This window comes from Gymnodraco acuticeps, unplaced genomic scaffold (assembly GCF_902827175.1).
Source record: "Gymnodraco acuticeps unplaced genomic scaffold, fGymAcu1.1, whole genome shotgun sequence".
Taxonomy (NCBI): domain Eukaryota; kingdom Metazoa; phylum Chordata; class Actinopteri; order Perciformes; family Bathydraconidae; genus Gymnodraco; species Gymnodraco acuticeps.
The window spans coordinates 2850405-2878152 of NW_022990270.1; the positions used below are offsets into that span (position 1 = coordinate 2850405).

Here is a 27748-nt window from a genome sequence, read left to right on the forward strand (position 1 = left end):
AATCTATTTCTGAAGAAAACAAAATCACATCATCAAACAAGAGAAAAAGAAAAATATGATCCTGCAGCCCTCTGGGTCCCGGCGTAGCAATAATAGCCGACTATGGCATTTGTCTTTATCAGCCTGCCTTGAGGGAGGGAGAGTGTGGTGGGAAGGTGTGAGAATGAAAAGAGAATGAGAAAGACAATGGAAACAAAAAGCATGCATGGCGTCTTCTTCACTCGTCACAAAGAGCTAGACACATTTATTACTGTTGTGACTTCTAAGACGTGAACGGCTTGTGTATGATTATTCCGCTTTCATACATGTTTTGTGGTTTCGCTGTCTGTAAGAAGTGGCTCCCCGATGGTCATTCTTTAAATATAACAGAGTGAAGGGCTCGGTGGACAGCGAGCCACGGTATCATCAGTCATGGCCAGCCTGGGGAGGCATACGCAGCTTCATCAAAATGACAAGATTGACTTTCCAGATTTTATCCTTTCTCTGTGACATTTGGTTGTTTATTCTGCTGCACAGTAGCAGCACCAGAGTGTCTTTATAGTGCCTTGTGTATTGAGAGACTCTTTAAATATATATATATGTTCAAGCAGACTATGTTGACCTTAAAATATGTATATGTAATAAACACGAGTATTTGTCGACGTGACAACTGCCTCTATGTTATATTTAAGGCATTTTTTTCTATCAGATACTGCCATTTAACCAAGAAGTAGTATTAACACGACTAATCTGCATGCATGCTAGCAGCTCTGTAGGAGGGTACTTAGAAACAGTGGTGCTTTGGGCTAAATACTAATGGCGTCAAGCTAACATGATGATGTTAAGCAGGGGTAATCTTTACTTTGGTAGCCATCTTGGTTAAGCTTCATCAGCATGCTAGCATTAGAACATTAGCACTGAACATGAATTACAGCTGACGGGGATGTTTTGAAGTTGACGAACCAATTAACTGGACAAATTAAAACTTTGACATGAGGGTGACACTTTATGAAAGGTTAAAGTGATTACGAAAGTTATCATTTATCCAGAGGGGATATTTGTGTCTGTTTTCATAGGATTTCTAGCAATCCATCCAATAGCTGTTGTGACATTTCACTCACAACAACCGTTATTAAGCTCACGTTAGGGCTAGGAAAATGTCAGATGATCATTAAAGCTATTCGGTGTCATGTTCTAGGGACCTCTAATGTCTGTACAAAATGAAATGGCAATAAATCAAATATTTATTGGGTTATTTCAGAGAGGAGAATCAGGTATATTTGCTTCTGAGCATCAGATGGACTGGATTTTAATCTGAGAATCTCCTCCAAAATCACGCCTTTATTTGCCCTCCATCTTGGCTGGGCTGCATTATAGCCTTTCTGCATAGCTGAAGCCAAGTCTTTCCAGATGCTCCGTCATTTCCTCTTTCCAATGGCAGTCATTTTTCAGTCTTTTTTTATTATGATTATCTTCCCAGAGCGGGCACTCTCGGAGGGAGGCCTGTTTGTCCTGAAGCCAGGCTCGCAGCTACAGTATTTAGCGGCTCGGCTGGTTTGAAAACCCCTGGGAAATTTGGCTGTGTCTCTGATATTTTCGTCCTGCTGACCAGTTTGTATTCCTTCTCATCAATTTGCAGTTTGCCAACATACTGTAACTCACTTTGATGTCTAATTGTCTTCAAAGTTATTTGAGTGTAAAAAAAGATCATCAAAAAGTTACACAGAAATATGTGGCGTGCAAGTTTTTCAATTTGCCTCTATTTGAAATATACTGAATTCTTAGACATTAAGAAGTTATAGAATATTAAATCAAACGCATCAGAACATCTGAGCAATGTGTAGCAGAAGGCAAGGGGGTGGGATAGTTAGCGCCAACATCCTCTTAATGCTGTGCCAATGCTCTATGAGTGAAATGACAACACGGTCTTATGTGCCTGCATAGCTATCTGCCATCTGGACTCAATTGAATGAGTCAAGTGTCTTAATTGGACACTAGTAAAGCAGCTCATACTCTCACATTGAGTAATGGTTCATTTATGAGTCAAAAGTTATACAGAGACAATATGACGAGGCTTACGATGATGACGTTGGAACCATATTTCACTTCCTGTTCTGCAGTATGGATAACTCTTGTTCTTTTATGATAATCAAATTGAGTTGTATTTATATAATCCTCACACACTTAACATTTGTCTTAAGGGGCTTTGCACCCTATGTCCTTAGACCCTTGAGGCGTACAAGTACAAATCTTGGAACAAAATGGAAGAAAAGAAGAGGCATCCCTCTCCCAGGACGGACCAATGTGCAATAGATGTTGTTTGTTTAAAAACATAGACAATCCATATGACAAAAAAGACATTGTGACCATATGTACAGAAAAGATAGATTCATGTGCATTTCAAAAACTGTCCACGTGCTGCCAAAAATATCGAAATGGTCAAATAATAGAGATGGATACATTAGTGACAGTTGTGCTCCGATTTTTAACTCTGCAAGAGTGAATAACGAGGCTGTCCCCTTTCTGCCCTCCCCGCTCTCTGCCCTTTGCTTCAGGTCAGAACATGGCGTTCCCCCCGGTGGCTCTGTGGGTCACTATTGGCCTGGCCGTCTGTCTGCTGGTGCTGCTCATCGCCCTGGCTGCTGTCTGCAGCAGGAAGATCAAGGAGAGCTGCGAGGAGGCCAGGAGAGAAGGTACAGGGAGAGAAAGAGAGAGGGGGGAGGGGAGGGAGGCTCTGCACATTCAGCACTGGAGTATAAGCCATGTTTAATCCTTAAAATGAGATAAAACCATGTTTTTTAGCTTTCATTAATGGCAATATAAAATCTCAGAACGTTGCAGCTATTTGCACAAAATAATAAAATATTTCTTGATTCGTTCTTGGACAGTGATAGCCTACATACACAGTTCAAGGGCTTGCTGAATAATGGATGCTAACCTATCAAGCTCTCTGGCCCCTTCAACCCTTTGCAGGGCCTCTAATAAATGCAGAATGACTCCTCTAAGCACATAGTGGGTCAGTAATTGATATGCATAATTGCGACATGTTGCCTTGATGATGTGGGAGGCACAAGAAGAGCGGTGAGAGAGATAGCAGCAGCAAGCAGTGATGAGATGTTAACTGCTCAAGGAACTTTGGGAATCCAGAGGGAGTTCTGCTTAATGTGCAGAGGCAGGATCTCGGATGGTGGGACACATATCTTCAGCAGGAAGGGACATCATTACTCTGGTCCAGTAATTAGCGGTGCAGAATGGCTGAGGATCGCCGCAAGTGCAAAGAGAAAAAGTTTTGAAATGAGATAGATAGTGCAGAGCCACCAGCTCTGCTGTAATGAGATCCGCTCATAGTGGAGGAGACATTTAAATAAAGGTCAGCCAGTGTCTGCACCAGGGCCCAGAGGTTTAAAATAAATATGGAAGTGACACAGACTCAGAGGAAAGAGTAAATAGCTCCGTGAAACATATGAAATCAAATGAAATGGAAAGAGAGAAATATAATGCAGTTCCTCCCACGGGCCAATAGGCTCCTGGGTTGTTGGGCCCTTTTATTCAGTGTGTAGGGGGGGTAAGAGCTACGATTCCTGCCTGCTCCGAAGGCGGGATTGATGATGTGGTCAACCACTGTCCGCCTTGTTGAAATGTTAAGTCTTATTCTCTACCCTGCAGGCAATTGTTCTGCAGTGTTTGGTCTTTTCCAAGCACGAAACTGAAGAGTGGGAACGTCGATTTATTCACACACCATGCAGACTCTTCTGATACAATGATACTGTATGAATACAGATGTGGCAGGGCTTAAAATAGGATTGTTAAGCACATATCCAGAGCTGAGGGGAGGAAAGGAAGCAGGGAAGTGCAACCTAATTGTAGTTGTCTTATCTTTTAATGGCGTTGCCGGCTATGGTCAGATTGAAGTTGACTCTCTCTTAACCGTGTCTGGGTAGTGAGGGTCAGTAAGAGTGGAGAAGGGAGTAAGTCATTTGTCTTACCTGTCATAATGTATGTGGAGCACCCAATATCGCAACAGAGCCGAGTCGCTTGTGGAAGCTCAATTCCAGAGGCAGTGTTGTGTCTAAACACCAGCATGGTTCAGTTCTTTTTTACATAATGGTTATGAATCTAACTTATGCTTTCAGTGACCTATCCGGTGCCGCTGTTCCATTTATCCGAAGCATATTTTACATTTAGATAAGCATATGATTTAATCAGACTTACGCTCGGAGCTCATCGGTAGGTGACATGGGACGGATCTCCCCTGTGTGATGGATGAAATTCATGAGGGAAGCCGTGGTACCCCTCGGGGGGGTTTGAGAGCATTGGTGCACATTTTCACAGGGGTGAAGCCTCAGCTCTACCAAATGCCTTAGATAATTCACCTTTGTGTGCATGTGACTCACATTAAATAACTCACACGTAGATTATTTCACCTCACATCTATGCAGCAAATGTTCATAAAAGCAGACATTAGTACATTCCTTATCAAATTAGCAAAATGAAGTTTTTTCAAATGAGCTAAATGGTTTCATTGTTGTCATCAAGAGTTGGTATTCGCAGGGAGAGAAAATGAATTAAATCCTAATCAGCACAAACTCCGGCGACATTAAGCGTCAGATCCGCACAACGGTTTTAAAGATAATACGGCTCCGCTGTTTCTTGGGTGCAAGAATGAATGAATTAGTCTCACTAATCAGTGTATTTATAGTACTATCAGTTTACTGAGAGGACATTTGCCTTTGCTTACATTTGTAACAGTCATGATGTAACAGCAGTGTTTAAAGAGATTCAGCAGCAGCCGTGCTGCACCACTTCCCTGTGGGGGAAACACAGAGGCAGAAGGGAGGATGATGAGAAACAGTAACACTCTTCTGGCTTCACTGAGTAGCTTTCTTTCCCCCGACTCTCTCGTCTTTTATGTGGTTTGTCCAGCTTTTGTGCTTAAGCCATAACCGCTCTACTCCTTACCCCCACACATCTGGGAAGCAGCCAACAGGGGCATACAATTGTAACACTCTCAATGTACAAGGGAAGCAGTTCTCACTCCCTCACCCGTGGATGCCCTCGCCTTCACCCTTACTTTAAGGTGCCTTTTAAATGAGCTTCACTATCCTATCAAAGCCCTGTCCCCCGAGGTGGTTCCACTGCCGCCTCAGTGGAGGGGCTCGTGGTTGATTTGCAGGTGTTGAATGAAGCAGTGAAGGTTAACAGGCTCACACATCTATATGAATGTTACACCACAGTGCTGGAGAAGTGAACTAGTGGTATATGTTGCTTTCTCCAAGGTGTTCTTCTGGATTTTACTCTCAAAGTGCATCATTAAGAAGATAACTCACACAGGTATCATAGACATTCTGTTTTAAGTGTGCAACAAAATATCATCTTGTCTACCAAAACAACATTTTAGAACATATGCCCAAAGCTATATTTTACTCTGACTAAATAAATAATACAGTTTTTGTACCTTTTATAAAAAATCCTATTTCAGGCTGCCATATAATAGCTCAGTTTGTAGAGCTGGCAGACCATTTAGGGGCTAGGTCCCAGTGTGGAGGACCCTGGTTCGGATCTGGCCTGGGACCCTTTGCCATGTGTCATGCCATCTGTCTCCCCCATTCAACGCTAAGACTTGAATAAAGGCACTGTAGTGAATAAACAAACAAAAAATCTCATTTAATTATACAACATTATACAGAGGAGAAACTAAAGAATGTGATGTGAGGCTGTTTGAATAGAGGAAAGACGTATAGGAGTACAAACAAATGACTTGTACTGCCTTGACATTTCATTTTGCTCAATAACCAGTTTAATCTCATGTATCACTCGAAGTATTCAATTTCAAGCCCAATCGATGTGATATGTGTCATATAATTAATATCAGGCGCTGGGATGCTCTGATCTATTTTTAGCCTGTGTGTGTGTGTGTAGATGCATGCCATGTGTGTGTGTGTGTAAGTGTGACAGCCATCACTGGTTTGCCTCCCTAACTCTGTTGACAGTGGGTTTTCAGAGAGCCAGCAGCTAAAGCCTAATGTGATTACTGTCTTTGCAAAAGAGCTGGATGGGAGGTTAAAGGGTGGGTACGGCTCTGTGAGTATGTGCGTGTGTTTTTGATGCGGCGGCGGGGGGGGGGGGAGCTTCGTGGTCATATAGCTCTCTCACCACAGCTTGTCCTCTGAGCTGTGAGGGATCAGCTCACCATAGGCTTGTGAAGAAGTGACCTTTGTACTGTGGCTCTCTCTGATAATGGCTCCTCTGTCTCCCCACAGCTGAAGAGGCCAAGGAACTGGAAGAAGAGGAGTCAAAGACAGGTCAGCAAATCCACACCTGGTCAAGCCTCAGCCTCTGCGTGCATGAGATCTGCTTTGTGTTTTAGCTTGCACTGCTGAGGGGAGTTAGTGACAAAAGCTGGTCAGGAAACAGCTGAAAGTCCAGTTATGAACCCTTCTACTGTATAAGACACATTTCATCCATTTAAAGATATTCCATAAATATATGTTTTTCTTATGGCACAAAACTTTAAAATACTTACTGTATATAAAATAATATAAATATTACCATCATTCTATTCGGTTTGAAACCCTACAATCACATTTCTAAAATAAACACACATAATAATAAATGATCCCTAGAACATTTTACATTTGTGGTTTTCCAGGAGGTTCTGTGGATAACAACTTCATCTAAAATCTCCTTCTTGGAATGTTATATTGTTGCAGGACTATAACATATGGATGTGGATCAGAATTTACCCTATTTTTGATTATTTACTGATTTGGTTTGATGCGATTCCACAGCATTGAACAGAGTTAAAGTTACAAATCCTTTAGAAAAAACTGATGTTGAAATGTGTTTAATATTTAGCATTCACCACTTGGAGGGGTGCAACCATGCACGTCTGTAAACACTGTCAGGAACAGACAAGGAGCATTTCATCCACTGAAGGGTGGATCAAGCGGGAAGACCAGACCGTACGCAGGGCAAAATCTCTTTGGCATCTTAATCTACATTTTTTGAACAATTGGGTTACATTCTTTACATCTACTTTGCAAGCTAAGCTTTGAGGTCACAACAAATATCAATTCACCCACAGTTTATCCTCTTTTTAAAGAGCCTAGGTGGCAGGATGGTAGGGACCCAACAGAACAAGTAACTGTTTGTTTACTGAAGAGTGAGTGCATGTGAGAAATGAGACATGCTCCAGGCACCAAATCCATTCAACACACTCACCCAGTGGCACAAGTCTTCCGCTGTGAGCGTGTGTTTGTGGGTTTGAGGCAGAGAGAGAAAGACTGGCGCACTAATTTAGTGATACCAACAAGCTGTTTTACATTTACATGATACGTTCCCCTAAAGCTGTAACACTGAAATCTATCTGTCTATAAATTCAATGGTAACAAGTTCCAAGTTTCACAAAATGCCAACAATAGTGCTGCCGTGTTCTGAACTTAAACGATCATTTTCCCCAAGCCAAATTGATTTTTCTCTCCAGTCCAGGCTGAAATGTGTTATGCATATTATTGTCACTTTGAACACGTTGCATTTTTATGACGAATCATCCAGCAGAGTGGACAGACATCACCTGTGACAGCCCTCGCACCGCTTAATGCTTCACCGATTCTGACAGGTCACTCTTCTTTCAAATCTAACAAGTTTGAATCACTCTCAAATGTTTTTCGTATCTATTTTTTGCCCCTTGGTAAAAATACATTCCACAAAGTCCCGCATTAAACCAGGAAATAAAAATGAACAAGATTAAGAGTCGACAGCCATGCTGTTTTCCCTTTTAGACTGCAAGTTGTGCTTCCAGCTAAATGGTAATATCGATATGCTAACAATGACGATGCTAATATTATGATATTTAGAAAGTTTAATGTTACAAAGAAAATAGTAAACAGCTTTACTTTTAGCTTTGGGCTAGATACACATGCTGACATGCTCATAGCAACAATGGTAACAAGCCAATGTTTAGCATGATTGTCAACTTAGTGTAGCATGTTAGCACAAACACGTTTGCTAATATGCTTCAAACATAAAGTGCAGCTGTAGTTGCTGAGTGTAGAGCTTCATGTCTACATGACAGGCAAAATAGTGGTATTAAACTTTTCATGTAAGGCTAGGCAAATGAGCAAATGAGCATATTTCTTCATATCAAACTATTCCTTTTATACCTATTCAGTATATTTCACCTATTTGAAGAAATTGCTTTAAGTTCAGATTTGAAAAGGGTTATAGGTTTTACTCAGAACTCGTCTTTTGCTTTTCTTAACACTAGCGAAGCAGGACTAAATAATTCTGTGTGTGCTTCTTTTTTTTGTGATATTTTGCTTACTGTGACCTTATGAGTCCAGAATTAATTTCCCCATTAGCAAGCAGAGCAAGCTTCTTTTGCCGGCCCAGCCTCAGTGGCTACCCTCACAGTCCTGAGCAGTTCTCCCTCAAGCGTTAATGTCATTAGAGTTATTCATTTGACTCCTTCTTTAGTCTGATTGAATTATTTAGCCTTTCTGTGAACGGCAAAGTTAATACCATGTGATTTTAATAAGCTGAGAGGTGAAGGAGAGTCTCTGAGTGAAGGGGGACAATGACTTTCACTCTCTAATGCCTCTCATGAATGTTTCAGAAATATCTGTGCAGCCCGAAGCGGGGTCAGCCATCCCACAACTAGTTAGACTTATGGTGCATTAACACTGCATTGTGAGGCTACTCTACTAAACTGGACTCACTTGGAACTATCCTTTTTTTGGGTTTTCAATTAGCAAAAGGTGTCGATAATACCTGGTTTCAGGTACTTTTTTGGCATCGCGTTGGAAGTGAGCTGAGCCCATACTAGAACATGGAGTTAAAAAAAAATGCAGATGATCCTTCTGAGAAAATGTTCACTAGTTAAACACGGTACGCACTGCACTAACCAGCCATCTTTACATAGCCAAGCTACCGCCAAATACAACCACAATTATTGCTATTTAAAAAGGCATCTAACCAAATCCTGTACATTCTCGACCTCTCTGTCGTGGATACAAGGATACAGAAAGTGTTGAGTTAAATACTGTATGATGTCATTACATACTATGATGGTTAGATTAAAACACTGCCTACGCCGAGGGGGAACTAACTGCAGAGGAAACTGAACAGTACCTGGTACCATAAGTGAGTTAAAACGAACTCTGCAGTGGTAATGAGGCATAAATAGTTCAGATTTAGCTGAAGGGAAAGGGCAAAGGACTGAGCCTGGAGACTTGTGTACGCCTGTACTCCAGCGACAAGACAGAAACTTGCAGCCCCCCCCTCGCTCTTGCTGCCTCTCGTCATGCACCTGGTTGATCCAGGTGGACGTTGTGGGCGGTGAACTGGTGAAATCAAGCTAATGGCTGTGCCTTCTGAGATCACTATGTAAGCACTCCAGACAGGAAGCTTTGTTTTGCCATCTGGCTCCAATTGCGCTGACAAAGGCAGAGGTTCCTGCATGAGACAAAGGAGCTGAAATGAGCCCCACTTTAATAAACCCAGGATGATGGGGAGCCACGTTTGTGTGTTATCTTAATGAGCTGTCCAAAGGAGAGCGCGCCTCCCCTTTCAAAGCCAGCCTGATTCTAACAATAACCAGTGATAACTAGGGACCTGGATGCTTTCAGTTGCAATGGGGTAGGATCCCTTTGTTGCCTTTACAGCGGAGGCAAATAATGTTTAACAAACACTGGAGCTCAAATTCTGGATGTATATGCAGGTGCCAAAGCCAAGAGCATCCCCTTCACACTCACTCACAGGTCCACACAAATGCAAAGGGTGGCACACACCACTTGCTGATAGAGAAGCAATGTTACACACTAATCTACATCCACACAGATGTGCAGTACAGTGCTGGTTTCCTCCCTCACCTCCCCACCTCTTCCCTGAAATGTGTGTTCAGTAATCTGAGCATGATGTGCTGTTTAGAGGGGGCTGCAGTCACGCAAGTGCAGCTCCTGTCAGAAGCTGGCTTTAGTTTGTGTGCAGTAGCCCCTGTCTCTCCCTAAATCCTGGACTCCAAGGAGTCAGGTCTTAGCAACCATCCCTGGAAGAGTGTTAGTCGGTGACCCTGTTCTTTTATAGACAAAGAATTGTCGGAAAGAACAATTTGACACGCCCTTTGAAAAGGGAGCTCCATGCCAGAAACGGTTTTATTAACCCTTCTTAACCGAGCCAAGGTCCCGTGAAGGTGGGAAGTTAGGGAAGAGTGGGCTTTATAAAGCTTGAATGCACAAGGACGCCCGTCCCTTTACCACATTCTGGTTCCTTCACGCCAAGGCCACCACTGAAAGTTGCTCAAATCATATTAAAGCTTCAAGCCCAGTAGCTCATCTCCGTAAATGATTTTAAGAAGCCAGCTAGCTAAGACTGTGTAAAGGTGACTCTAGAGCAGACAGACAGAAACAAGGACAGCTGTACCAGTCAAAGTCACCTCTGCGCTTATTATATCCCCCCTCTATATTGTCTATTGAGTTATTCACATAGCAATGAAAATACAGCACCCTAATGCGTGAGGAACAAATTCACCTTGTGTCTGTCATGGCAATCTAAGTGTAGCATCTTTACTGCTTCATTTAAGATGTTTCAATATTTCTGTATGGTTCAATTGCTGTCTCGTGGAATATTCTCCATTAAACATAGAGTTAATTTGACTATAGTTAGGCAATTTCTTATCCTTTATGTCCATTTAACCATAACAATTTGAAAAAGGAAATTGGATAATTGCAAGCAGCCAACAACGACTGGAGAAATAAATGTAATACATTTGGTTTCTTCAAATCTTTTTTTTTTTTTAATCTTTTAATGATTTCCAATTACTTCAAAGGCACGTCAGAGCAATGGTTTTTCAATCAGGCCCTGTTTTTTGTGGTTTCAAAACGTATTCACTAGCATTTGGTGGCAGTAACATACCAACACATTCAGCAAGATTCCAGCAAATGCAGTAAAGAAGACGATGGCTTGCAAGAAAACAATGATGTAAACAATAAAATATTTCAGATATCTTTTTAAATTGGCTTTGCAGATGTGGAAGAAATGTGCTCGAAATGTTCGCTGGGCCTCAGGGAAACACCTCAGGAGTTATAATGGCACACAAAAACTTCTTGGACACATGGCATTAACAAACCATGGCTTATTAAAAAGTTGCAAACCGTGTTCTTTACATAACCCAGTTCGACAGACCTGCAGGTCACTAACATACCACTCCACATTGCTAGTTTGAATTGATAGGGCCTTGGAAAGCAGCCCCCAGGCGGCTCGGCTTGACATGCTCTCCCTTTTCACTGGCAGCACACACTCAGCCACTGGGCACTCCCAACGGTCACACATTACCAACTAAAGATATGTAAATAGAACATTCATGTTGCCTTCATTATTAGATGTGGGTCACCGGATAACTTCAAGAGCACTAATTAAAAGAGCTCCCGGCACACCATTGCTTAGTAGTTGCGCACACATTACTCAAGCACTGCACTCATGTTGCCTGCTGGTTCAGCACCATACAGTCAGCTGCATGTTTACTACTGTGTTCTCTCTGTGTCGAACCCCGAAAGATGCTGTTTTGGTGTTGAAAGCCAAGACCATTTGTTCGTTAACAATGGAAATTATAAATTGCACAAATTATAAACATACATGTAGGTTTCGCATAACCAGAACTCTCTAATTATGTGCAAATCGGTGTTTCCTGTAGATGCTGTTCTCCCTTCTTGCTATAGATAACTTCAATGTGAGAATGATGAGATTTCAAAAATCAGATTCCAAGTTGCTGACAAACTTGTCTTTAGTTTAAGGAAGGAAGTCCTGAAAGACTTGCAGCACTGAGCTACTTTGCAACCTCTGGAAGGTTATCTGCTGGCCCGTGGAGGAAAAGGCCACCTGATCATTGTCAAAACAAATGTAGGAAAAATAACAGCCCCTAAATCATTTGGAATAATGAGTGTTGTCACCGTTAATAAAAGCAGTCAAACCCCCTCAGTGTGCAACAGTGTAAAAGGAGCTTTGGTGAGAGGACAGGGGAACTTTAGGAGTGAAGGCAATCCTTTTCCTGGGATGAATCCCCCGGTACCGACGCCATTTACATCCTCCTGCCACCCAAACCCCCCCCTCATCCCCCCTTCTGTCATGTAATCTACGCTCCTCTGACAGCACAGCCAAGGCCCGGTGGGAGAGTGCCTATCCATCTCACTACCCCAATCTGCCTCCCCTGTTTGGTTCCACATGAGCACTCAGCTGCTGTGACTAATTAAATAAAGCGCTGTGCCCTCTGCTTCCTGTTAGCCATGGCAAGGTTGGTGCACAGAGATGGAGCAGAGGAGGAGGGGGTGCTGAAGGAGGAGGGAACGCAATAACAACCACCGAGCCTGTAATGATGCTCTGGTCCTTAAGGCAATACACAAAGTGTACATGTTTACTTTCTTAAAGTGTATTAAACAAGACTTCCCACAGTCTCTTTTAGATCCAAGTTCTCAAATTCTTGGGCATGTGTGTGGAATATTTGCACACAACACAACCCCTGTCCATATGTAGTGTTTAGGGGGGGTTACTTATGCTAATATACAACAAGCCACATACCTCTTAATTTTTGATCTAGTATGATTCATCATACAGCACACCTGGGTAAACATGTTTTAGCATGATTTTAAACATTCAGTGTGCTTTTTTAGCTTCTTAACCCAACATTAAGAAAAGTAAAACAAAATGTTGTCCATTGAGTAAAAATGACGTCTTACCCCTTGTGATACAATACAATAACTGCCATGTGTGGAATAAACAAATAAATAAATGTTGATGCTTACATGACTTAGTTGAATTCCTCTCAGATCGTTAAAAGTTGCACCATTTTGATCTTATTCTTTTATTTTTTTCAGCCATGACGCTCCTGAATAGCTAAAGTCCAGAGATAACAGGTGAGTGTGATTGCATTATGAATATCTGTGTGTTAAATACAGCTGTGTGTTTTATTTGTTGTCATACTTTTTCTCACTTATCACAATTGCCTTGTGTTCTCAGCCGTAATTCTCTGGAGGACACAGGGCCTCTGTAGGTTATGAGTAAGTGCTGCTGTAATGAGGCTCGGCTGCATTCATTTAGCAGACAGTCGGGGAATATTAGAAGTCTTGACATTTTGATTTCAGGAATCACAGGGTCACTGGCTGATATGACAAATCTTTATTTTATCATGCATGCACACATAAATTCCCCCGGCCTGCTCAAAGCTGTAAGAGTCAAATTAATGGTAAACATTTAATGTGGGAGTCATTTCTTTCTATTTCCTGCTGTGTATAACTTCATGTTCAGTGCCAGCGTGACGTTTTCAATCTGCCAACTTTGGACTGTGAAGAGCTGACCATTACATCATAAGGTTAAGAACATAGTTTTAATGGATTCAAGTTTGTCAAATCCTCATTTCATCAATGTGAATGCAAGATTCAAATATAACAAGTGTTCGATGACAACAATACGTTCTCTGCTACTTAAACGGTAAAAAAAAGTCTGCTTTGTTCCTGTTGACATTGGTCAAACTTTATCACTACTATGTCATACTAAAATATAAATCTCATTTGTAGTTGTATTTGTTTATGTTGACAAGAAGACAACCCCCCCCCCACCCCCAACTCGCTGTTTAGCCCTTGAGTAGTAATCAAGAAGTGATCAGTAACATTTCATAAGAACTGAATATCAATATTATCGATCAAACTCAAATCTATAGACATATAGCAATGTATAAAACAGGCCCACCTAATAGTAAAGCAAAGCATACATTGTGGTATCAATTGATGGCAATGTGTAGGAGTAATTTATGCTTATTTAAAAACAAAAACATATGATATATATTAAAGTGCATGCAAAAAAAGTCTTTTATACATAACTGTGTGTCCCCGGTGCGTCAGGGAACTCACACAGCGTCAGAAAATAAAACTCCGTACCCACATATTTTAAAAACGGGGGAACAACGAGCGGATACAGATTTGCTGCCGATATGACGTCAAATCGGCGGCGGACCCACAGAAAGTTGCTATCAGAAACAATGCCTGACGTGTTTTGGACGTAATCTCGTCTTTGTTTACATTAGCACGCCTCGCTAACACTCAGAGCTAACCTGTACTGTGAAGAGCACATGTGTTTAAAAAGCTGGAAATAAAAAAAGGAACTCACCTTGTGATAAACCCGCAAGAGAAAAAGCATTTGAGCTCCATACTGTTTCAGAAATAATCCTTGACGTGGTTTAGACAGGATGGCGTTTTATCACAGCAGAATTTGTACTTTATCTCCGGTAGAATTCTGATCAGGCATTAGCTCCGCCTCCTCTTTTTCAAGCTAAGGACCCCAAATCTGCGTTTCTCTAACAGGGCTGAAATAGAGGGATATGAGGGATGTCTAAAATGCATGATCTGTTTGTATTTTGAGCAAAACACATCATAGACATGTTTTTATATATTTGTATATATCTGAGACCCATATGCCTAATAATAGCATGATAGGTGCACTTTAATATAGTTATTAAAGGAATGCTCCACTCATTAGATAATTAATCAAAACTTCAGTATTTAGTGAAACATTATGTTTAAACCATACCCTGAAGAAATCAGCGATATTCCCCGGTAAATAATGATTTTATAGCTCTTTTTTATCAAAACCTGTATATTCCGTCAGGCCGCTGCCATTTTGCCCATTTTCAGTAGTCACGTGATGGTCGTGACGTCATCCATGCGTTCACTTTGTAAACACACGAAAACATGGCGGAGTATTTGAGTTCGGACTCGTCAGCCGAGGAATAAGTTTTGAGCAATATGAAGAGATTGGATGGGGGAATTCAGCCATACAGGTTCGAGCCTACTTAGTACTACTTAGTAGATACAATGATTTTGATTACTAGATATGTATGCATGTAGTACCACCCTTGCTAGCGATTCCCTCTCTAGTTTAGCATACTCAGCCTCGTTGTCCCTGGCCCTAGAACCACGATTGTATGGGGCCGGAAAAACTGGGGGGAAATACCCACTAGTCGGTACTACGCTATATGGAAAGGCCACCAAAAACTGGCCTGGCCTGGACGATAAAGGACGTTTAAACGGGGCTACCCGCTGCAATGGAAATGCGCTATAACATACCTTATTCTTACTCCGAGCACTACTTCTGGTCCTCCGTCGCTTCACACTTGCAGAGGGCGATTTCTCAACTGGCCGAACTGGTGTCCTGGTCGGTGATGCCACCAGAAAGACCGATGGTACTGCATCTCCATTAAGTAATGGTTGTTCAATAAATCCCATGTTATGTTTTATCATACTCTCAGAGTAGTCGTCCGGAAACTTGAAATGTTCGCTGCATACATGCGCCTGTGGATCTTTCGGTTCGGGCCGGCCACATTTCGCTAGCCACTGCCTCCGTACGTACTTCCTACGCTTACCTTTTGGCAACAGATGGAACCGAGCATTCCGTGGATTGTTCCTATCAGAATTGTGGCAATGTTTCGCGATACAATGAGGCATATTTGAAGAGAGTAACTACAGTAAATAACATGAACATCAACGTGTCCTCGAAACCAAACGCATGGTTTACGTCACGTCCGGTAAAATGGCGCCGCCCACAGTGTTGATGTTATTTCGGTAATTAATCAGTTTAAAATCACTGATAACGTCATCGGATTAAAAAAAAAAAAAAAAGAGACTGGCAGAGACTGGTCTGTTTTATCGGATGATAATTATTTAAAAATGAGTGTCATGAGCAAACCATTCCTTTAAGTATTCTCTTTGTATGTGACCTGACTTTCAGCACCATGTACAGGTCCACATCTCATACAGCAGGAGAAGTCGGTTGAAGGGAGATCAGCAACATCATCTTAAATGGGCTGATGACATTTTAACAAGGATATTTTATTACATTTATTAACACATCATCATTTTGGCCTTTCTTGATAGGTTGTATTGAAAAGGCAGACAGGAGGGCACTCTGACCTGTGTATATTTCTGGGTATATGCGACTGCCCACTTTATTTAATCTTTGGTCTTTTCTGGATTAGCACATGACCTCGATGAGCAACTTGACAGAAGGAGAAGTGTTGATAACTGGGAACACACATTAGTAACTGCATTATTCCTGTCAGAAATGGAAAAACGTTATGTAATTTACGCAATGATGTGACCAGACTGCAGGAACCTCATTGGTAGATAACTCGTCAAAGAATATATACCACAGATGGCGGCAACTCTGGAGTACCTGACCAGGTTTCATGCTTTTTCCTGCCTGCTGATATGCATCTCCCTCTCTGTTTGTGACCCCCTGCTGAGCGCATTCAAAAGGTGGATGTGGACCATTTTGCTGCAGTGGGGATTGACTCACCTGGCTAGTGCAGACTGGTCTGTCCCGCCTCTTTTAGCTGCTTTTCTGCCCCAATTCCCCAGATGTACTTTGGAGACCAGGATATTTATACTTCATACTTTCAAGATTCAGAGATGCAAAGGTTTTATTGTCATATGCACAAAGCTACAGTGTAGAAATGGCAATGAACTTCTTGTGACCTGAGCTCCTCCAACAATGCAACATATATTAAAGTACTACAAAAATACAAAATAAAAAGTAATGCAAAAAGTCTATATACATGTCAATAGATGTAGAATAGAATACATGTATTAGTGAACACTCTGTTTCTATTGCTATTTTATAACCTGGTGTGTGGCAGTATTCTAGTTTTATTTTTTCTTCAGTATTTCTTCACCCTCCTGTTGTGAAAACGGGCTTTTGTCCATGTTTAAATGCTAGGAAGGCAGCCAGTGGTTTATCGGAAATAAAGCTGTATAGCTGTGTTCCCTATTTTGAAATGACTCTGCTCTAGAAGCAGGCTGACCTGGACTAAGAGCAGCAGAAGTAATACAGCGGTAAGCAGGCAGGCAATCTGATAGTAATGGGAGCCATGGTGCTGGCCCCTGTGGCCCTTTGGGAGAGGGACACTCCCACCGGCCCCATGTCCACTCAGCCATGGCCATGAGCCTCTATAGGCCAGGAGAGCCCAACACCCTGAAGGTATTTTGGGAACGCTACACTGTGTAACCAACAAAGCACAGTTTGGGAAGAGGATTTTGTTTTGTTTTGTGAAATAGCTGTTTGGATGTTTTTAGACACATTTGAGTGGCACTCAATTTAACAGATATTGACGTTTTTTTGTCACTTCTGCGCTGGAATGATAAAAGCATTTTGATGCTTGATGGGTTGTCTTTTGTCAGAAAATGAGACACAATTTGACGCATTTAGCTACTGATGATTCCCTGCTGTTCAGGACCATTTCAAATCTATTAAACGTGTTGCATGTTTTTTAGTTGAATCATATCTATTTAAATATACAAGAACAAGTAGATTCAAAAAGTAGTCTTTAAATGTATTTTGTATCTTAAGAATCAATCAAGTAAGTTTGCTCAGTGTTAGATCACACATGACAGATAGTAATAGCTGTTAAATCCACCCTTATCTTCAGGTGGCTGTTTCTAGTGTTGTGGAAATAATTATCATAAGACGCCAATTAGTAACATACAGGACAAACCTCGATGTCTGTTTACCTTCTTTAAGGACACAGGCGGCTTAGCCAATAATGTTATTGTTCCCATTCTGTGACCGGTCAATACTGGGAGACAGATGGTCTGTGTTGTGGGTACACTGGGACACTTCCTTCTCTGTATTTGTGGACTCCAAGGTGAAATCTTCGAGGTCATAAGTGTCCGAGGCAAGTAGCTCTGTGTTCCCACACTGTTTAGGCTATCTTCTCAAATATGTTGTTTACTCTCTGCGAAACCAGTTAGATGGGCTGGCAAGAGAGAGGCTCTCCAGAATTGACGTGGCAACTCTACCGTGAAGTCAGAACCTCTGACTCTTGGATTTGTGATGTGAATACTCTGGTACCAACTCCAAATAAATCACAGTGGTTTGACATCAAAGCTCCGACTCTTCCCGTGTCTCCTTCCTGAGTCGGTGACTCCACTGCATGCTACACAGAAGTTTCCTCTACATCTAGTGTATGGACATGTTTTGACCACAGGCAGATATGTATTTTACCAGCCTAAAAATCTGTTAAAAATACAGACCCATGGAGACTTCAGCAGAACTGACGTGTGAACACTTCTCTGTGCACTGTTTCCATTGTCATTTCTCTAGGCAAATACTTTGAATAAACCTTCAGTTTGTCAGACATCGGGTTGGTCTCCAGCTTCCTTGTTTGCTCCAAAAAGAATTTCCATCAAGAACGAATAAGGGGAACCTGTACTAGAAGTCCCCTCAAGCTTATACTTAACAGCATCTGAAAAACAGTACAGATTTACTATGTCAAGTTGATGTCTGTAAATGTGTTTGTGTACAGTACTATGGGCACAGCTTTTGCAGAGGAGACAGAGAAAACTGGAAGATACTGCTCCACTGTCTACTTCACTACCTTCTCACATTAGCATACAGTACGGACGCACACTTTATCTCTCCTTAAACATTCCTCTAACTCTTACTTTAATTCTGATGTGTGAATACTTTTATTACAAGCTTGGACAGTTACAGCTTGTTCTTATTATACCCTAACTGGTCATTGCCATAACGCCGCAGCATGCAGAGTGAGTAAAAGATGATGGAAGGTGCAGAAAGTCATTTCCTGTAACTAAAATAAAGTCTGGCCAGCAGGAGTCAAAGAGAGGACATTTGTCATTACCGTAGTATCCACTGACCTTCACCGAGACTGTTATTGCTAGGTAATATCCTGCGAGCCCCTCGACCTTTCTGCTGCTGAATCATCCTGGATCAATTATTCTAATATTTGTGTGGCAGTTTTTCCATCGATTAATGCATTTATGCAGAGTGCAGCATATCTTATTTAATAAAGCAAGGCTCTGCATTTAATTAAGCCGTTTTAGTTTGAGGCGGCACTTTGTTTTCATAAACCTTTGCCTTATCGATACATGTGTTCATTCCTGACTTATGTTCATCCATTCAAACTTGTATTGTTTCATTACTGGCGGCCCAGCACAGATAACATAGTAAACGGCTCTGCAGCACACTCAATATGTTGTAGATTGTTTCCATCGTTAGTGGCTGTGCGCTATCATAAATGCTGCATACTGATCATTATGGCAACTCTGTGCGTCTGGAAACTTGGACATTAATGGAAGTAGTTGTGTTGAGTAAATAAAACTTGATATTGGCTTGTTTTGTTTTCCCCTAGTCTAGTAAAAATAGAATGATGTAGGCAGGCGTTAAAAGAGGGGTTTCAGATGAGTACATGTTCATTTGATACACCTTTCTTTGTGTAGGAAGAGGGTTGGTTTTACACATGTCTCCTCCTCTTCATACTGATACTGAAGTTAACTCTTCCTACTGTACACCACTGTCATAAATGTGGGTCAAAATCCACATTCACTGTTCTCTAAATACATACGCCAGCTGTCAACCAAAGCTAGTGTGATGATTCAGAATACTCCGTGAGTCAGCTGGTTATTTTCCAAAGTTAGATTTTGAGTTCAAAATAAACTCTTCGTCAGTGAAGGTTACTCACTGATAGTTGTGTAACCACAGGGTCTGAATAATGCTTTTTCCAGCAACACTTGAAAATGCTGAATATCAGTGGTGTTGTTCTTTGGACACTGGAGTTAATGTGCACCATCACACAACTGGTGTGGGTCGAGGGAACCTTGCAAGGTCCTCTGTGAAATTCTGCTTTGGACCGCTAAAACCTTTGTTCATAATCGTCAGATTGTATGAAAGAGTTTTTTGTTCTTTTGATGTGGAAAGGATTATATACAAGTTGTTGCAGAACCTTGGCCTAGACACAGATCGCTGTAAATGAGAAGAGAATACATATTCAAAGGCAGACATGAAGGGAATAAATGAAAACTCAGTGAAATGAGGAGCAGCGTGGACGATCCTGGTCGACGACTTTCAATGAATTCCAATGAGAGAGATTCAATTTTTTAAAGATAGGCCCTATAGGTGCAATTAGTGCTACATAATAGCCCCTCTCAGGCTCATTCAGCGCAGTTGAGAAATATTGATTTAATTCCCCCCTATACATTCACTTAAACTCTGTAGAATAAATCTCCTTGTTATATTCGTTTGGAGTAATAGCTCAGGGTTTACTCGGTCATGGTTGTGTAAGTACAGATTGCACATACGGGGGTTTCTTTCTCCAGGGATGGGGACAAGATAAAAGAGGTAAAATGGATTTAAGTGAGGAAGGAAACCGGTCTAAATGTGGTTTACAAGCCTGCAGCAGGTATAAGTGATGGGGTGTGTTATTTTAGTTGGTGTGTGGAACAGCGAGGTCGTAGAGAAGAGAGTTCTTGGAGTTCCTCTCTGCTGTGCGTGGCAGGTGAAGCCCTGCAGACGCTGATGATGTCAGACAGGACTCTTACGTTGGACTCTCTCCAGGGAGGTGTCTCCAAGTGGAGTTTGACTCACTATTCCAGTGTCTCTGATCTCTGCATTATTTATACTTTTGTCTCAGCCATTTATCAGCATGTTCATACCTCTCAGCATCATTCTACAGTACATCTCCTGTGATGGTAAAGGCTGCAGCGATGATAGCCTCTGAGGGAAGCCAATAACTGAATATAGGAGCTCATATTGATATCAGAAAACTGAGGAATGGACAAGTGTGCTGCGTGGCAGTCTCTGCATACCATTTAAAACCTTGGCAAAAATCCATCCACATCATTAAAACGCATTGGAAAATAACTTATAATGAAGAAAATGCTGTGCTAGCTCCCTTTTCGTATCTTTATATTAATTCTGAGGACATGAAACTGGTAATATGTGAGCTGTGGTGCGCAGCAACTGAATCGCTGATCAATGACAGCTAATGAACACAGGGAGTTCTGCTCTGGTTGCCTTCTCCAGAGAGCTCTATTTCTCCTGTTTCTGCCAGAAAAGCACAGGAGCCTTCATCGAAACCAACTGCCTCTGGGCTCAATTAACTACCATAGATTACTCATAATGCAGATGAGAGAGTGTGTACAAGATCAGCGGTGTGGGGACACAAAGGGTGCATGGATACAACTGGGATGCTGAGACATGCCATCAATGTATAGCTGATAAAAAGGGTTCCATATAAAAGGCTGTAACAAGCAATATAATGTCCTGTAATAAAAGTGATTTACCAATACTGAAATTATCTCCATCCCTCTCTTCTCTGAGGCTGTTTCATATCGCTCTATGCTTTATGCGGTATGGACATAAACAGGAATAATGCAAACTGATATCAAGCAAAAGAGTTCACTGGATCTCAATAACCTGTAATTCTGTTAAATGTTGCGTACAGGCAAGCACACCTTTGACCCCGCAACATATATTATGCAGATGTATATGTTGCAATGTTTTGTGGGCAATAGAGACCACCATGGTGATAACATGACCGTTGTGTGGTCACCAGGCCATGGCCCGCCTTGTCACAACATATTATCTTCACTTAACATGCCTCACTCCGTACCGATCAAAGCACTCTCTCTGAACAGTCGTCACATTTCAAATATCTCTCTTGTTTTGCCCGTGTAATGTTCTCCTCTATAAGCTGATTTTTTTACGCAGTCAAAAGGTTCACTTCATGGCAAGCAACTGCTTCTCGTCACAAACAGTTGTTTTTAAATGGATCCCTGCCTATTGTTTAAAAATCTGAATCAGAAACAGGTTTATTGCCAGATAGGTTCACACGTACGAGGAACTTGACTTGATGTCATGGTGCACACATCAAATATGAAGGTAAACATCTAAAAAAAAAAGTACACAGATAGCAATCAAAGAGAATCTGTGGAGAGCAACAGAGCATTTACAGATGGACAAACCTAAATGCTGAACAGCCCCCCCCCCCCCCCACTGTGATGGGGAGATGCTAAAGCTGTTGATCATTGAATAGAGATACCTTTTATTGCACATAAGTGAAACTGTATCCATGCTCGTATAGTTGAAGCTAAGACATTCTCTGCATGGCAAATAACTGCTTTAAGGGGTTTTTATGCAAAAGAAGACTAATTATAAGGAAGAACGTGATCAAACATGCAGAGCAAGTCATTCCAAATTAATTGCGCAGAAATTATTCTGTAGAAATGAACTCAATGAGAATGATTTGAAGGTGTTTTCTTACTATAAGATCAGAAGTTGTGTCCACATTGTGTCAGTGGTGCACTAGTGGATTTGCAAAGATTCAGTGTTTGAACCAAGCATTAACCTCTGGGTCTTAAAAGTGAACCCTATGCAGCTTTTTCTGAAACTAGCATTGTCACTAATCGCCAGCAGAGTGAGGAAAAAGGCCAGATTCTATAGAAGTCTATGATAACATTACCCTTAATCTCAATGGATGTATTACTTTAGTAAACATTTTCCTGACAGGATTATTGCTTGTGTTCTTATCTTGGAACTAAACCTTTTACGGTGTGTTTTTAGTTTTTCACAGTTAATTGTGGCAACGGGCAAAAACCAAGATGGTGACTGCAATAACACCAAACTCAAGATTTCACAAAATGTGTACAAGCCAATAGGTGACGTCAATCTAATTCTTATATACAATATATGGGTTGGACATTATTCAAGGCCATTGTTCTACCTTTTAGATTTGTTTCATTATTTGAATGGTAAATGTGCATCTACTATGGTTCATGGTTATGGGGTCAACACGAAGTGCAGCAATGACCTCTGTGCATACCTATGATGGGCGACCGTGCAATGAAATGGGGCTGAATGTAAACTCATCGACATGTCACAGCCCTTCAGCTCATAGGGTGACAGGCACCTTCACGCTGCATCGAGCAACTCACAGGTGGAAGACTGGTGCCTGTCATGTCACCCTCTTTATATTCATCCAGATTAACATACTTAACAACATTTGTGGTTTGAGGTAAATTATTGACTTTCCTTTTCCCAGTGTGAGCTCAGAACAAACTGTGACTCTTTTTCCACTCCTCCTCCTCCTCCTCCTCCTCCTCCTACCTTTCTCGTGGTACTGAGTCACCTCGCCTTGGGGCTTACCACAGGAGTCTCTTCAAATGATCTTTTAGACTGAAGTGGAGAATCAAGATTAATGCACTTTCACGTCCCACCCAGGCTCCAGTGGAAAAAGTGTTATAATTAACACCAGGGGGGCTGCAGGCTGCTTTCGGAGAGAGGTCGAGGTTGGGGTACCTCGACCAAAGAAAAAGGGCTGATAAAGGTGTGAGATTTTTAGAGTGTGATGTGTGCAGCTGCTTTGGAATAATAGTGGAGTGGTAACAGAATGACTCGTTACACACCTCACTCTGCCTTATTATTATTATTATTGGAACAAGATGGATGGGCCTGCAGCAGAACTGCATACTTCATGCTTTTTGAAACCTTTGTGAATTATCACTAAGGTAGACGGCTTACAAGATTACAAGATTCAAAGGTTTTATTGTCGTATGCACAAAGCTAAAGTGTACAAATGGCAATGAAATGATTCTGACCTGAGCTCCTCTAACAATGCAACATATATAATAAAATACAAAATAAAAAGTAGTGCAAAAAGTCTATATACATGTCAGTAGAATACAAACGACTTAATGGCCCTCCTTTTTGATGAGAGTTAGATGAAATTGATGAAGAAATTGATATCACTCTCTTCCCAGTACGATGTCAGGTTAGCTTAGCTTAGCACAACAACTGGAAAGAGCGGCAATATTATTATATCTTAAAGTCTTTGTGCTAAGTTTAAGTAACAAAGCTGCTTGCTGCTTCATATTTCTCCTGCAGACATAAAGTGCTATTGACATTCTTAAATAACTCTGCAAGTAAACAAATTCCCCAAAATGTCAAACAAGTTCTTAAATTATCCAATTTTAGAAAACATTAACTGAAAATAAGCATTATTAAAATACCAATTCCTCCCGCAATACCACATTTATGTTATAAATCAGATGGCCTAATGTCGCATTTAGAGAGCAGCAGTGATGGTGTTTTTATTAATAGTTAAGCTTTACATTCAGGTTGAAACTGATGTTTTTGTACCAGACTTCACAACTCGTTATAAAGAGAGAAAGCTGGGGGAAGGTAGACAGAAGACACAGTGTATTTGAAGGCCATGAAGTACAATGCATCGTTAAGCCTTATAATAATAATAGCCTCTTATATCTCTTCCCACACTGATGGTTCTAACCGCTATTTACAGTAGATATCTTCCACACCCCACCATTTCTGTCCCGCCACTCCCACGGGATCCTATTTCCATTTAAGCTCTCTACTGTATATTGAAGTCTGTAAGGCCTTTGTTGAAAGGCAAATGCATCCATGGAAGCAAATCTGAAATAGTATAATTGTTCATTATATACAGAGACATTGTCATGGTGTGTTTGATAATCTGGTAATGACCAAAGTTTAGCAGCTTCCTCATTATCCTGGATACTTCCCAAGGTTATTCCCAAACATTTACTTTCATAATCCCATGCCTGCTGTTTGTCTTTGATAGTCACTCGGATTGTTGTTGTTTTTCTGTCGAAGTCTAAAAGCAGCAGGCCTGCTGTTTTGAGGTGTGATGTTCCACAAGAATATAAATATAAAAAAGTAACCGACAGGGCGCAGGAAGTCTGACACTACTTTCAATGTAGATGAGGAAAGAAATGGTTGGATTTACAACGGTTCATTAGTTTGAATCCTGGGTGCCGGTGTATCTTTCACATGAACACTCTCCTATTGCCCGAGTAAATTAGTGTGCAATCTCGTGTACCTGCTTTAAATGAATCTGTCCATCAGCTTGCGTCTAAGGTGTTGGAGTGCACCGACGGTTCTGCCCTGCCAAGCCTGCTTTGGATTCTCCGCCAGAGAGAAGCTGTTTGTTAAACACTTAAGTAGGAGTTTACTTTTTGATTGCCTGTGTTAACAATCCCAGGGAAAAAAAAGAAATCGTTTCAGGTTGCTCGTCCCTGTGGTTCTTTGAGATTCTAAATTACTCCGCAGCAGATGTTCATCCAGTGTCTCGGTAAAGGTCTCTCGTTTCACCTCTGACCTCCGGACTCGACAGATAGCAGGACTGCTCTTTGAAATACAGATGCTGAGATCTCTCTGGGGGCTGAAGGGGTATTTCAATCTGATGAGAAAATGCATGTGTGAAAATTGTGTTGTGTTCATTTGGGTGATGGATAAGTTGGATTACCCTCTGACAGGTAGCAAATGCAAGCAAGACTCCACTTTCAAATCCTGCGCTGCTCTGCAAAACAGATATTATTCTGCAAACACTCCTATCATTTAGAATGACATACTTTATTACTGTTTCAGTTCTTGCTTTGACATTTTGGAGCTGTTAGTAATGCCCTTAGGGTTTCAGTTAGGATATATCCACATCGCATCAGCCTAAAATGTAATAAAGTGGAGATAATGAGTGTCAATTAGGAGGTAGGAGAAGCTCACTAACAGAACTATTTTTGTATTTCCTGTGAGGACATATTAGCATAGACACAGTAAGTGCTCAGGAGGCATGTGAACAGAGTCAAATCTATTGAAGTTTACAGTACATCTTAATCAAAGTGGATTTATGACAAGTACAGCTGAGGTCTTAATGCGACACAGAGCACAAGCAGGTAATTTATGTTCAATTTTTTCTCGGAAACACAAATTTAAATTAAAAGATCCATCCTGATGAAGTGTGTTATTTCCATTTAGAAGTCCAGTTGCATGCAGATATAGCTGACTGGCTTGAATAATGTATCTAAAAGCCGAACCTCCAAGCATATAGCAAACTATATTACTTTTAAAAGCTTCAAGTCGAAGAGCTTCATGTGTGACATAATTAAATTCCACCCAAGTTAATTCAAACTGTTTAATGATGCAGGGAGAACAATTTATCAGGCAGTGCCAGCGGTGGGGTGGTCCGCAGGGGCTACGAGTGAGGAGAAGCATAAGAAGTTCAGAGATACATTTGTGAAACAGAGAGGAGGATGTGTCGGTGGAGAGAGACTTGAAGGTTGGAACATCCTTGGAAAAGCAGCTTCCAGTTGGTGTGATTGTTTTTTTAATAATGCTAAAATGGCTTTTTTTGCTGTTTTCTTCACTTTTATTGAATTATTTATAACGATAATAGTGGAAAAGTATTATAATCTGCACATGAGCCCGAGATTTACCAGTGGGATTACCTCTGTTTTAGTAATTGGGTTAGCTGTTGGTTACTCTGACAGGCCTGCAGTGTTTCATTATTTTTCAAAGTTAATAACCTCTCCCACGGTGAGCAGCCTGACATTATACGTATTGTGTTTTTGTGTCTTTTTCCAGGAGACGGGGCCAGGCGGCGGGCAGGAGATGAGTCTGGCGGGTAATCCCACTCCACCTATCCATCAACCTGGAGACTATTTCCAGCGTCCCCCTACAGAATGTCAAAGCCTCGCTGAGCAGAAGCTGAGTCCATCATCTTCCTTCTATGACTTTCCCTCGAGTTTCCATCAAAACACATAAACATATCATGTGCCATTATTTTCTATTGCCCTCTCTCTTTTTTCTGTCAATGGAGGGCCGCGGCAGTGAGTGAACGCAGTTGTTCTATGCAGTATGCAAAAGAGAAGCTCTGTTTGAAAACTACAGGATGTGACAGGATCCTTTCTCCGTGGCTGACATCACTCCGTATGGGTTGTGATGGGGCATGTGCCAGAGATCTCCTGTCTAATAGGAAGTGAGACACTTAAAGAGATGACCCTGCCTCAGTTGCCATCACTGTCTCTGCCAGAGAGGGAGCTTGGCTCTTCCATTACTCCTGCACTTGCTAATTAGCGTATGTCGCTGGAGTAACTTGTACCTGTCAGTGTGCGCTCCTATATTCAGTAACTTGAGAGAATTGAAATTGAATGCCAGCTAAGCTCCAACACACTGCAAATGGTGCATGGGATACACCCTGATTTCCTCACTGACCTGACAGCCTTATATGTAAGAAATTGTTTTTAATGAACACGTTTTTACTGCTGCTGTGGAATGTTTCATCGTTTCCTCACTAGTAGCTGTACTTTTATTCCATTTTTGTAAGGTACTTGAGCATGTCCCTGTGCCATATGTTCATGTATGAATGCCAAAGCCATTTGTGTAAGATAACCCAGTGCCTATTTACATAAAAGAGACATGGTGAAACTGCCTGGTCATTGGTAATTATTGGTCCCATTCCCGCGGCCACTTTGTGCTCGTTCGGGCAGAACAAGGTTGAGTTTATTACAGACATTTCTTCACCCACAGGATTAGCCATGCTGCTCGAATTCATCCTTCCACTTTTCCATTAGTTGATTTATCTGCCGACTAGACTATTCTACATAATGAGTAAAACAAGAACTATTGTCAAAGCAATACAAATATTTCATTTACATGCAGATCAACAATGACATGTTGAATTGTTCCCGGATAGACGCAGTCCTATTTTAGGGCTAATCCTCTGTGTTTGCAGATGCTCAGTCATCCCAAACATTTTACTTGTTTTGAATAATGGATTTTCGCTGTGATTGTTTGTTGCCGTCATATGCGAAATAGCTACCTTGCATCAAGTCTGACATGTATTAGAAACACCTCCACGACACACACATGCACAGGAGCACGCGCACATACGAAGTCCTCTTCCTAAACTGGATGAGACTGTTGATGTAACCCCAGGCTGTGCCCAAACGCACAGATCTCTCTGTACAGTAGCCCTTGACCTTGCTGTGTGTCCTCATGGCCCAGACACCCGCCTGAAATTAAATTACAGATTAGTGGCTCCAGGCCCAAAGAGGGGTTTATTTGCTCGGCCCCTTTCTGAGAAGTGCCTATTCTCTCATTCAGGAAGTGGGGGAAAAACATTTCA

General features: G+C 41.4%; 1 protein-coding gene across 4 annotated transcripts in view; it reads left to right on the forward strand.

Moving 5' to 3' along the window:
- The window catches only part of cd276 (CD276 molecule), a 74748-nt gene extending 47700 nt beyond the window's left edge, over positions 1-27048 (forward strand). For all 4 annotated transcript variants that reach the window (XM_034220845.1, XM_034220844.1, XM_034220847.1 and 1 more), the window contains 4 exons: positions 2535-2672; positions 6240-6281; positions 12846-12884; positions 26206-27048. In XM_034220845.1, the coding sequence (XP_034076736.1) occupies positions 2535-2672; positions 6240-6281; positions 12846-12868 (203 nt within the window). In that variant the 3' untranslated portion in view covers positions 12869-12884; positions 26206-27048. The remainder of the gene's footprint in view (positions 1-2534; positions 2673-6239; positions 6282-12845; positions 12885-26205) is intronic.
- Positions 27049-27748: the final 700 nt, after the last annotated feature.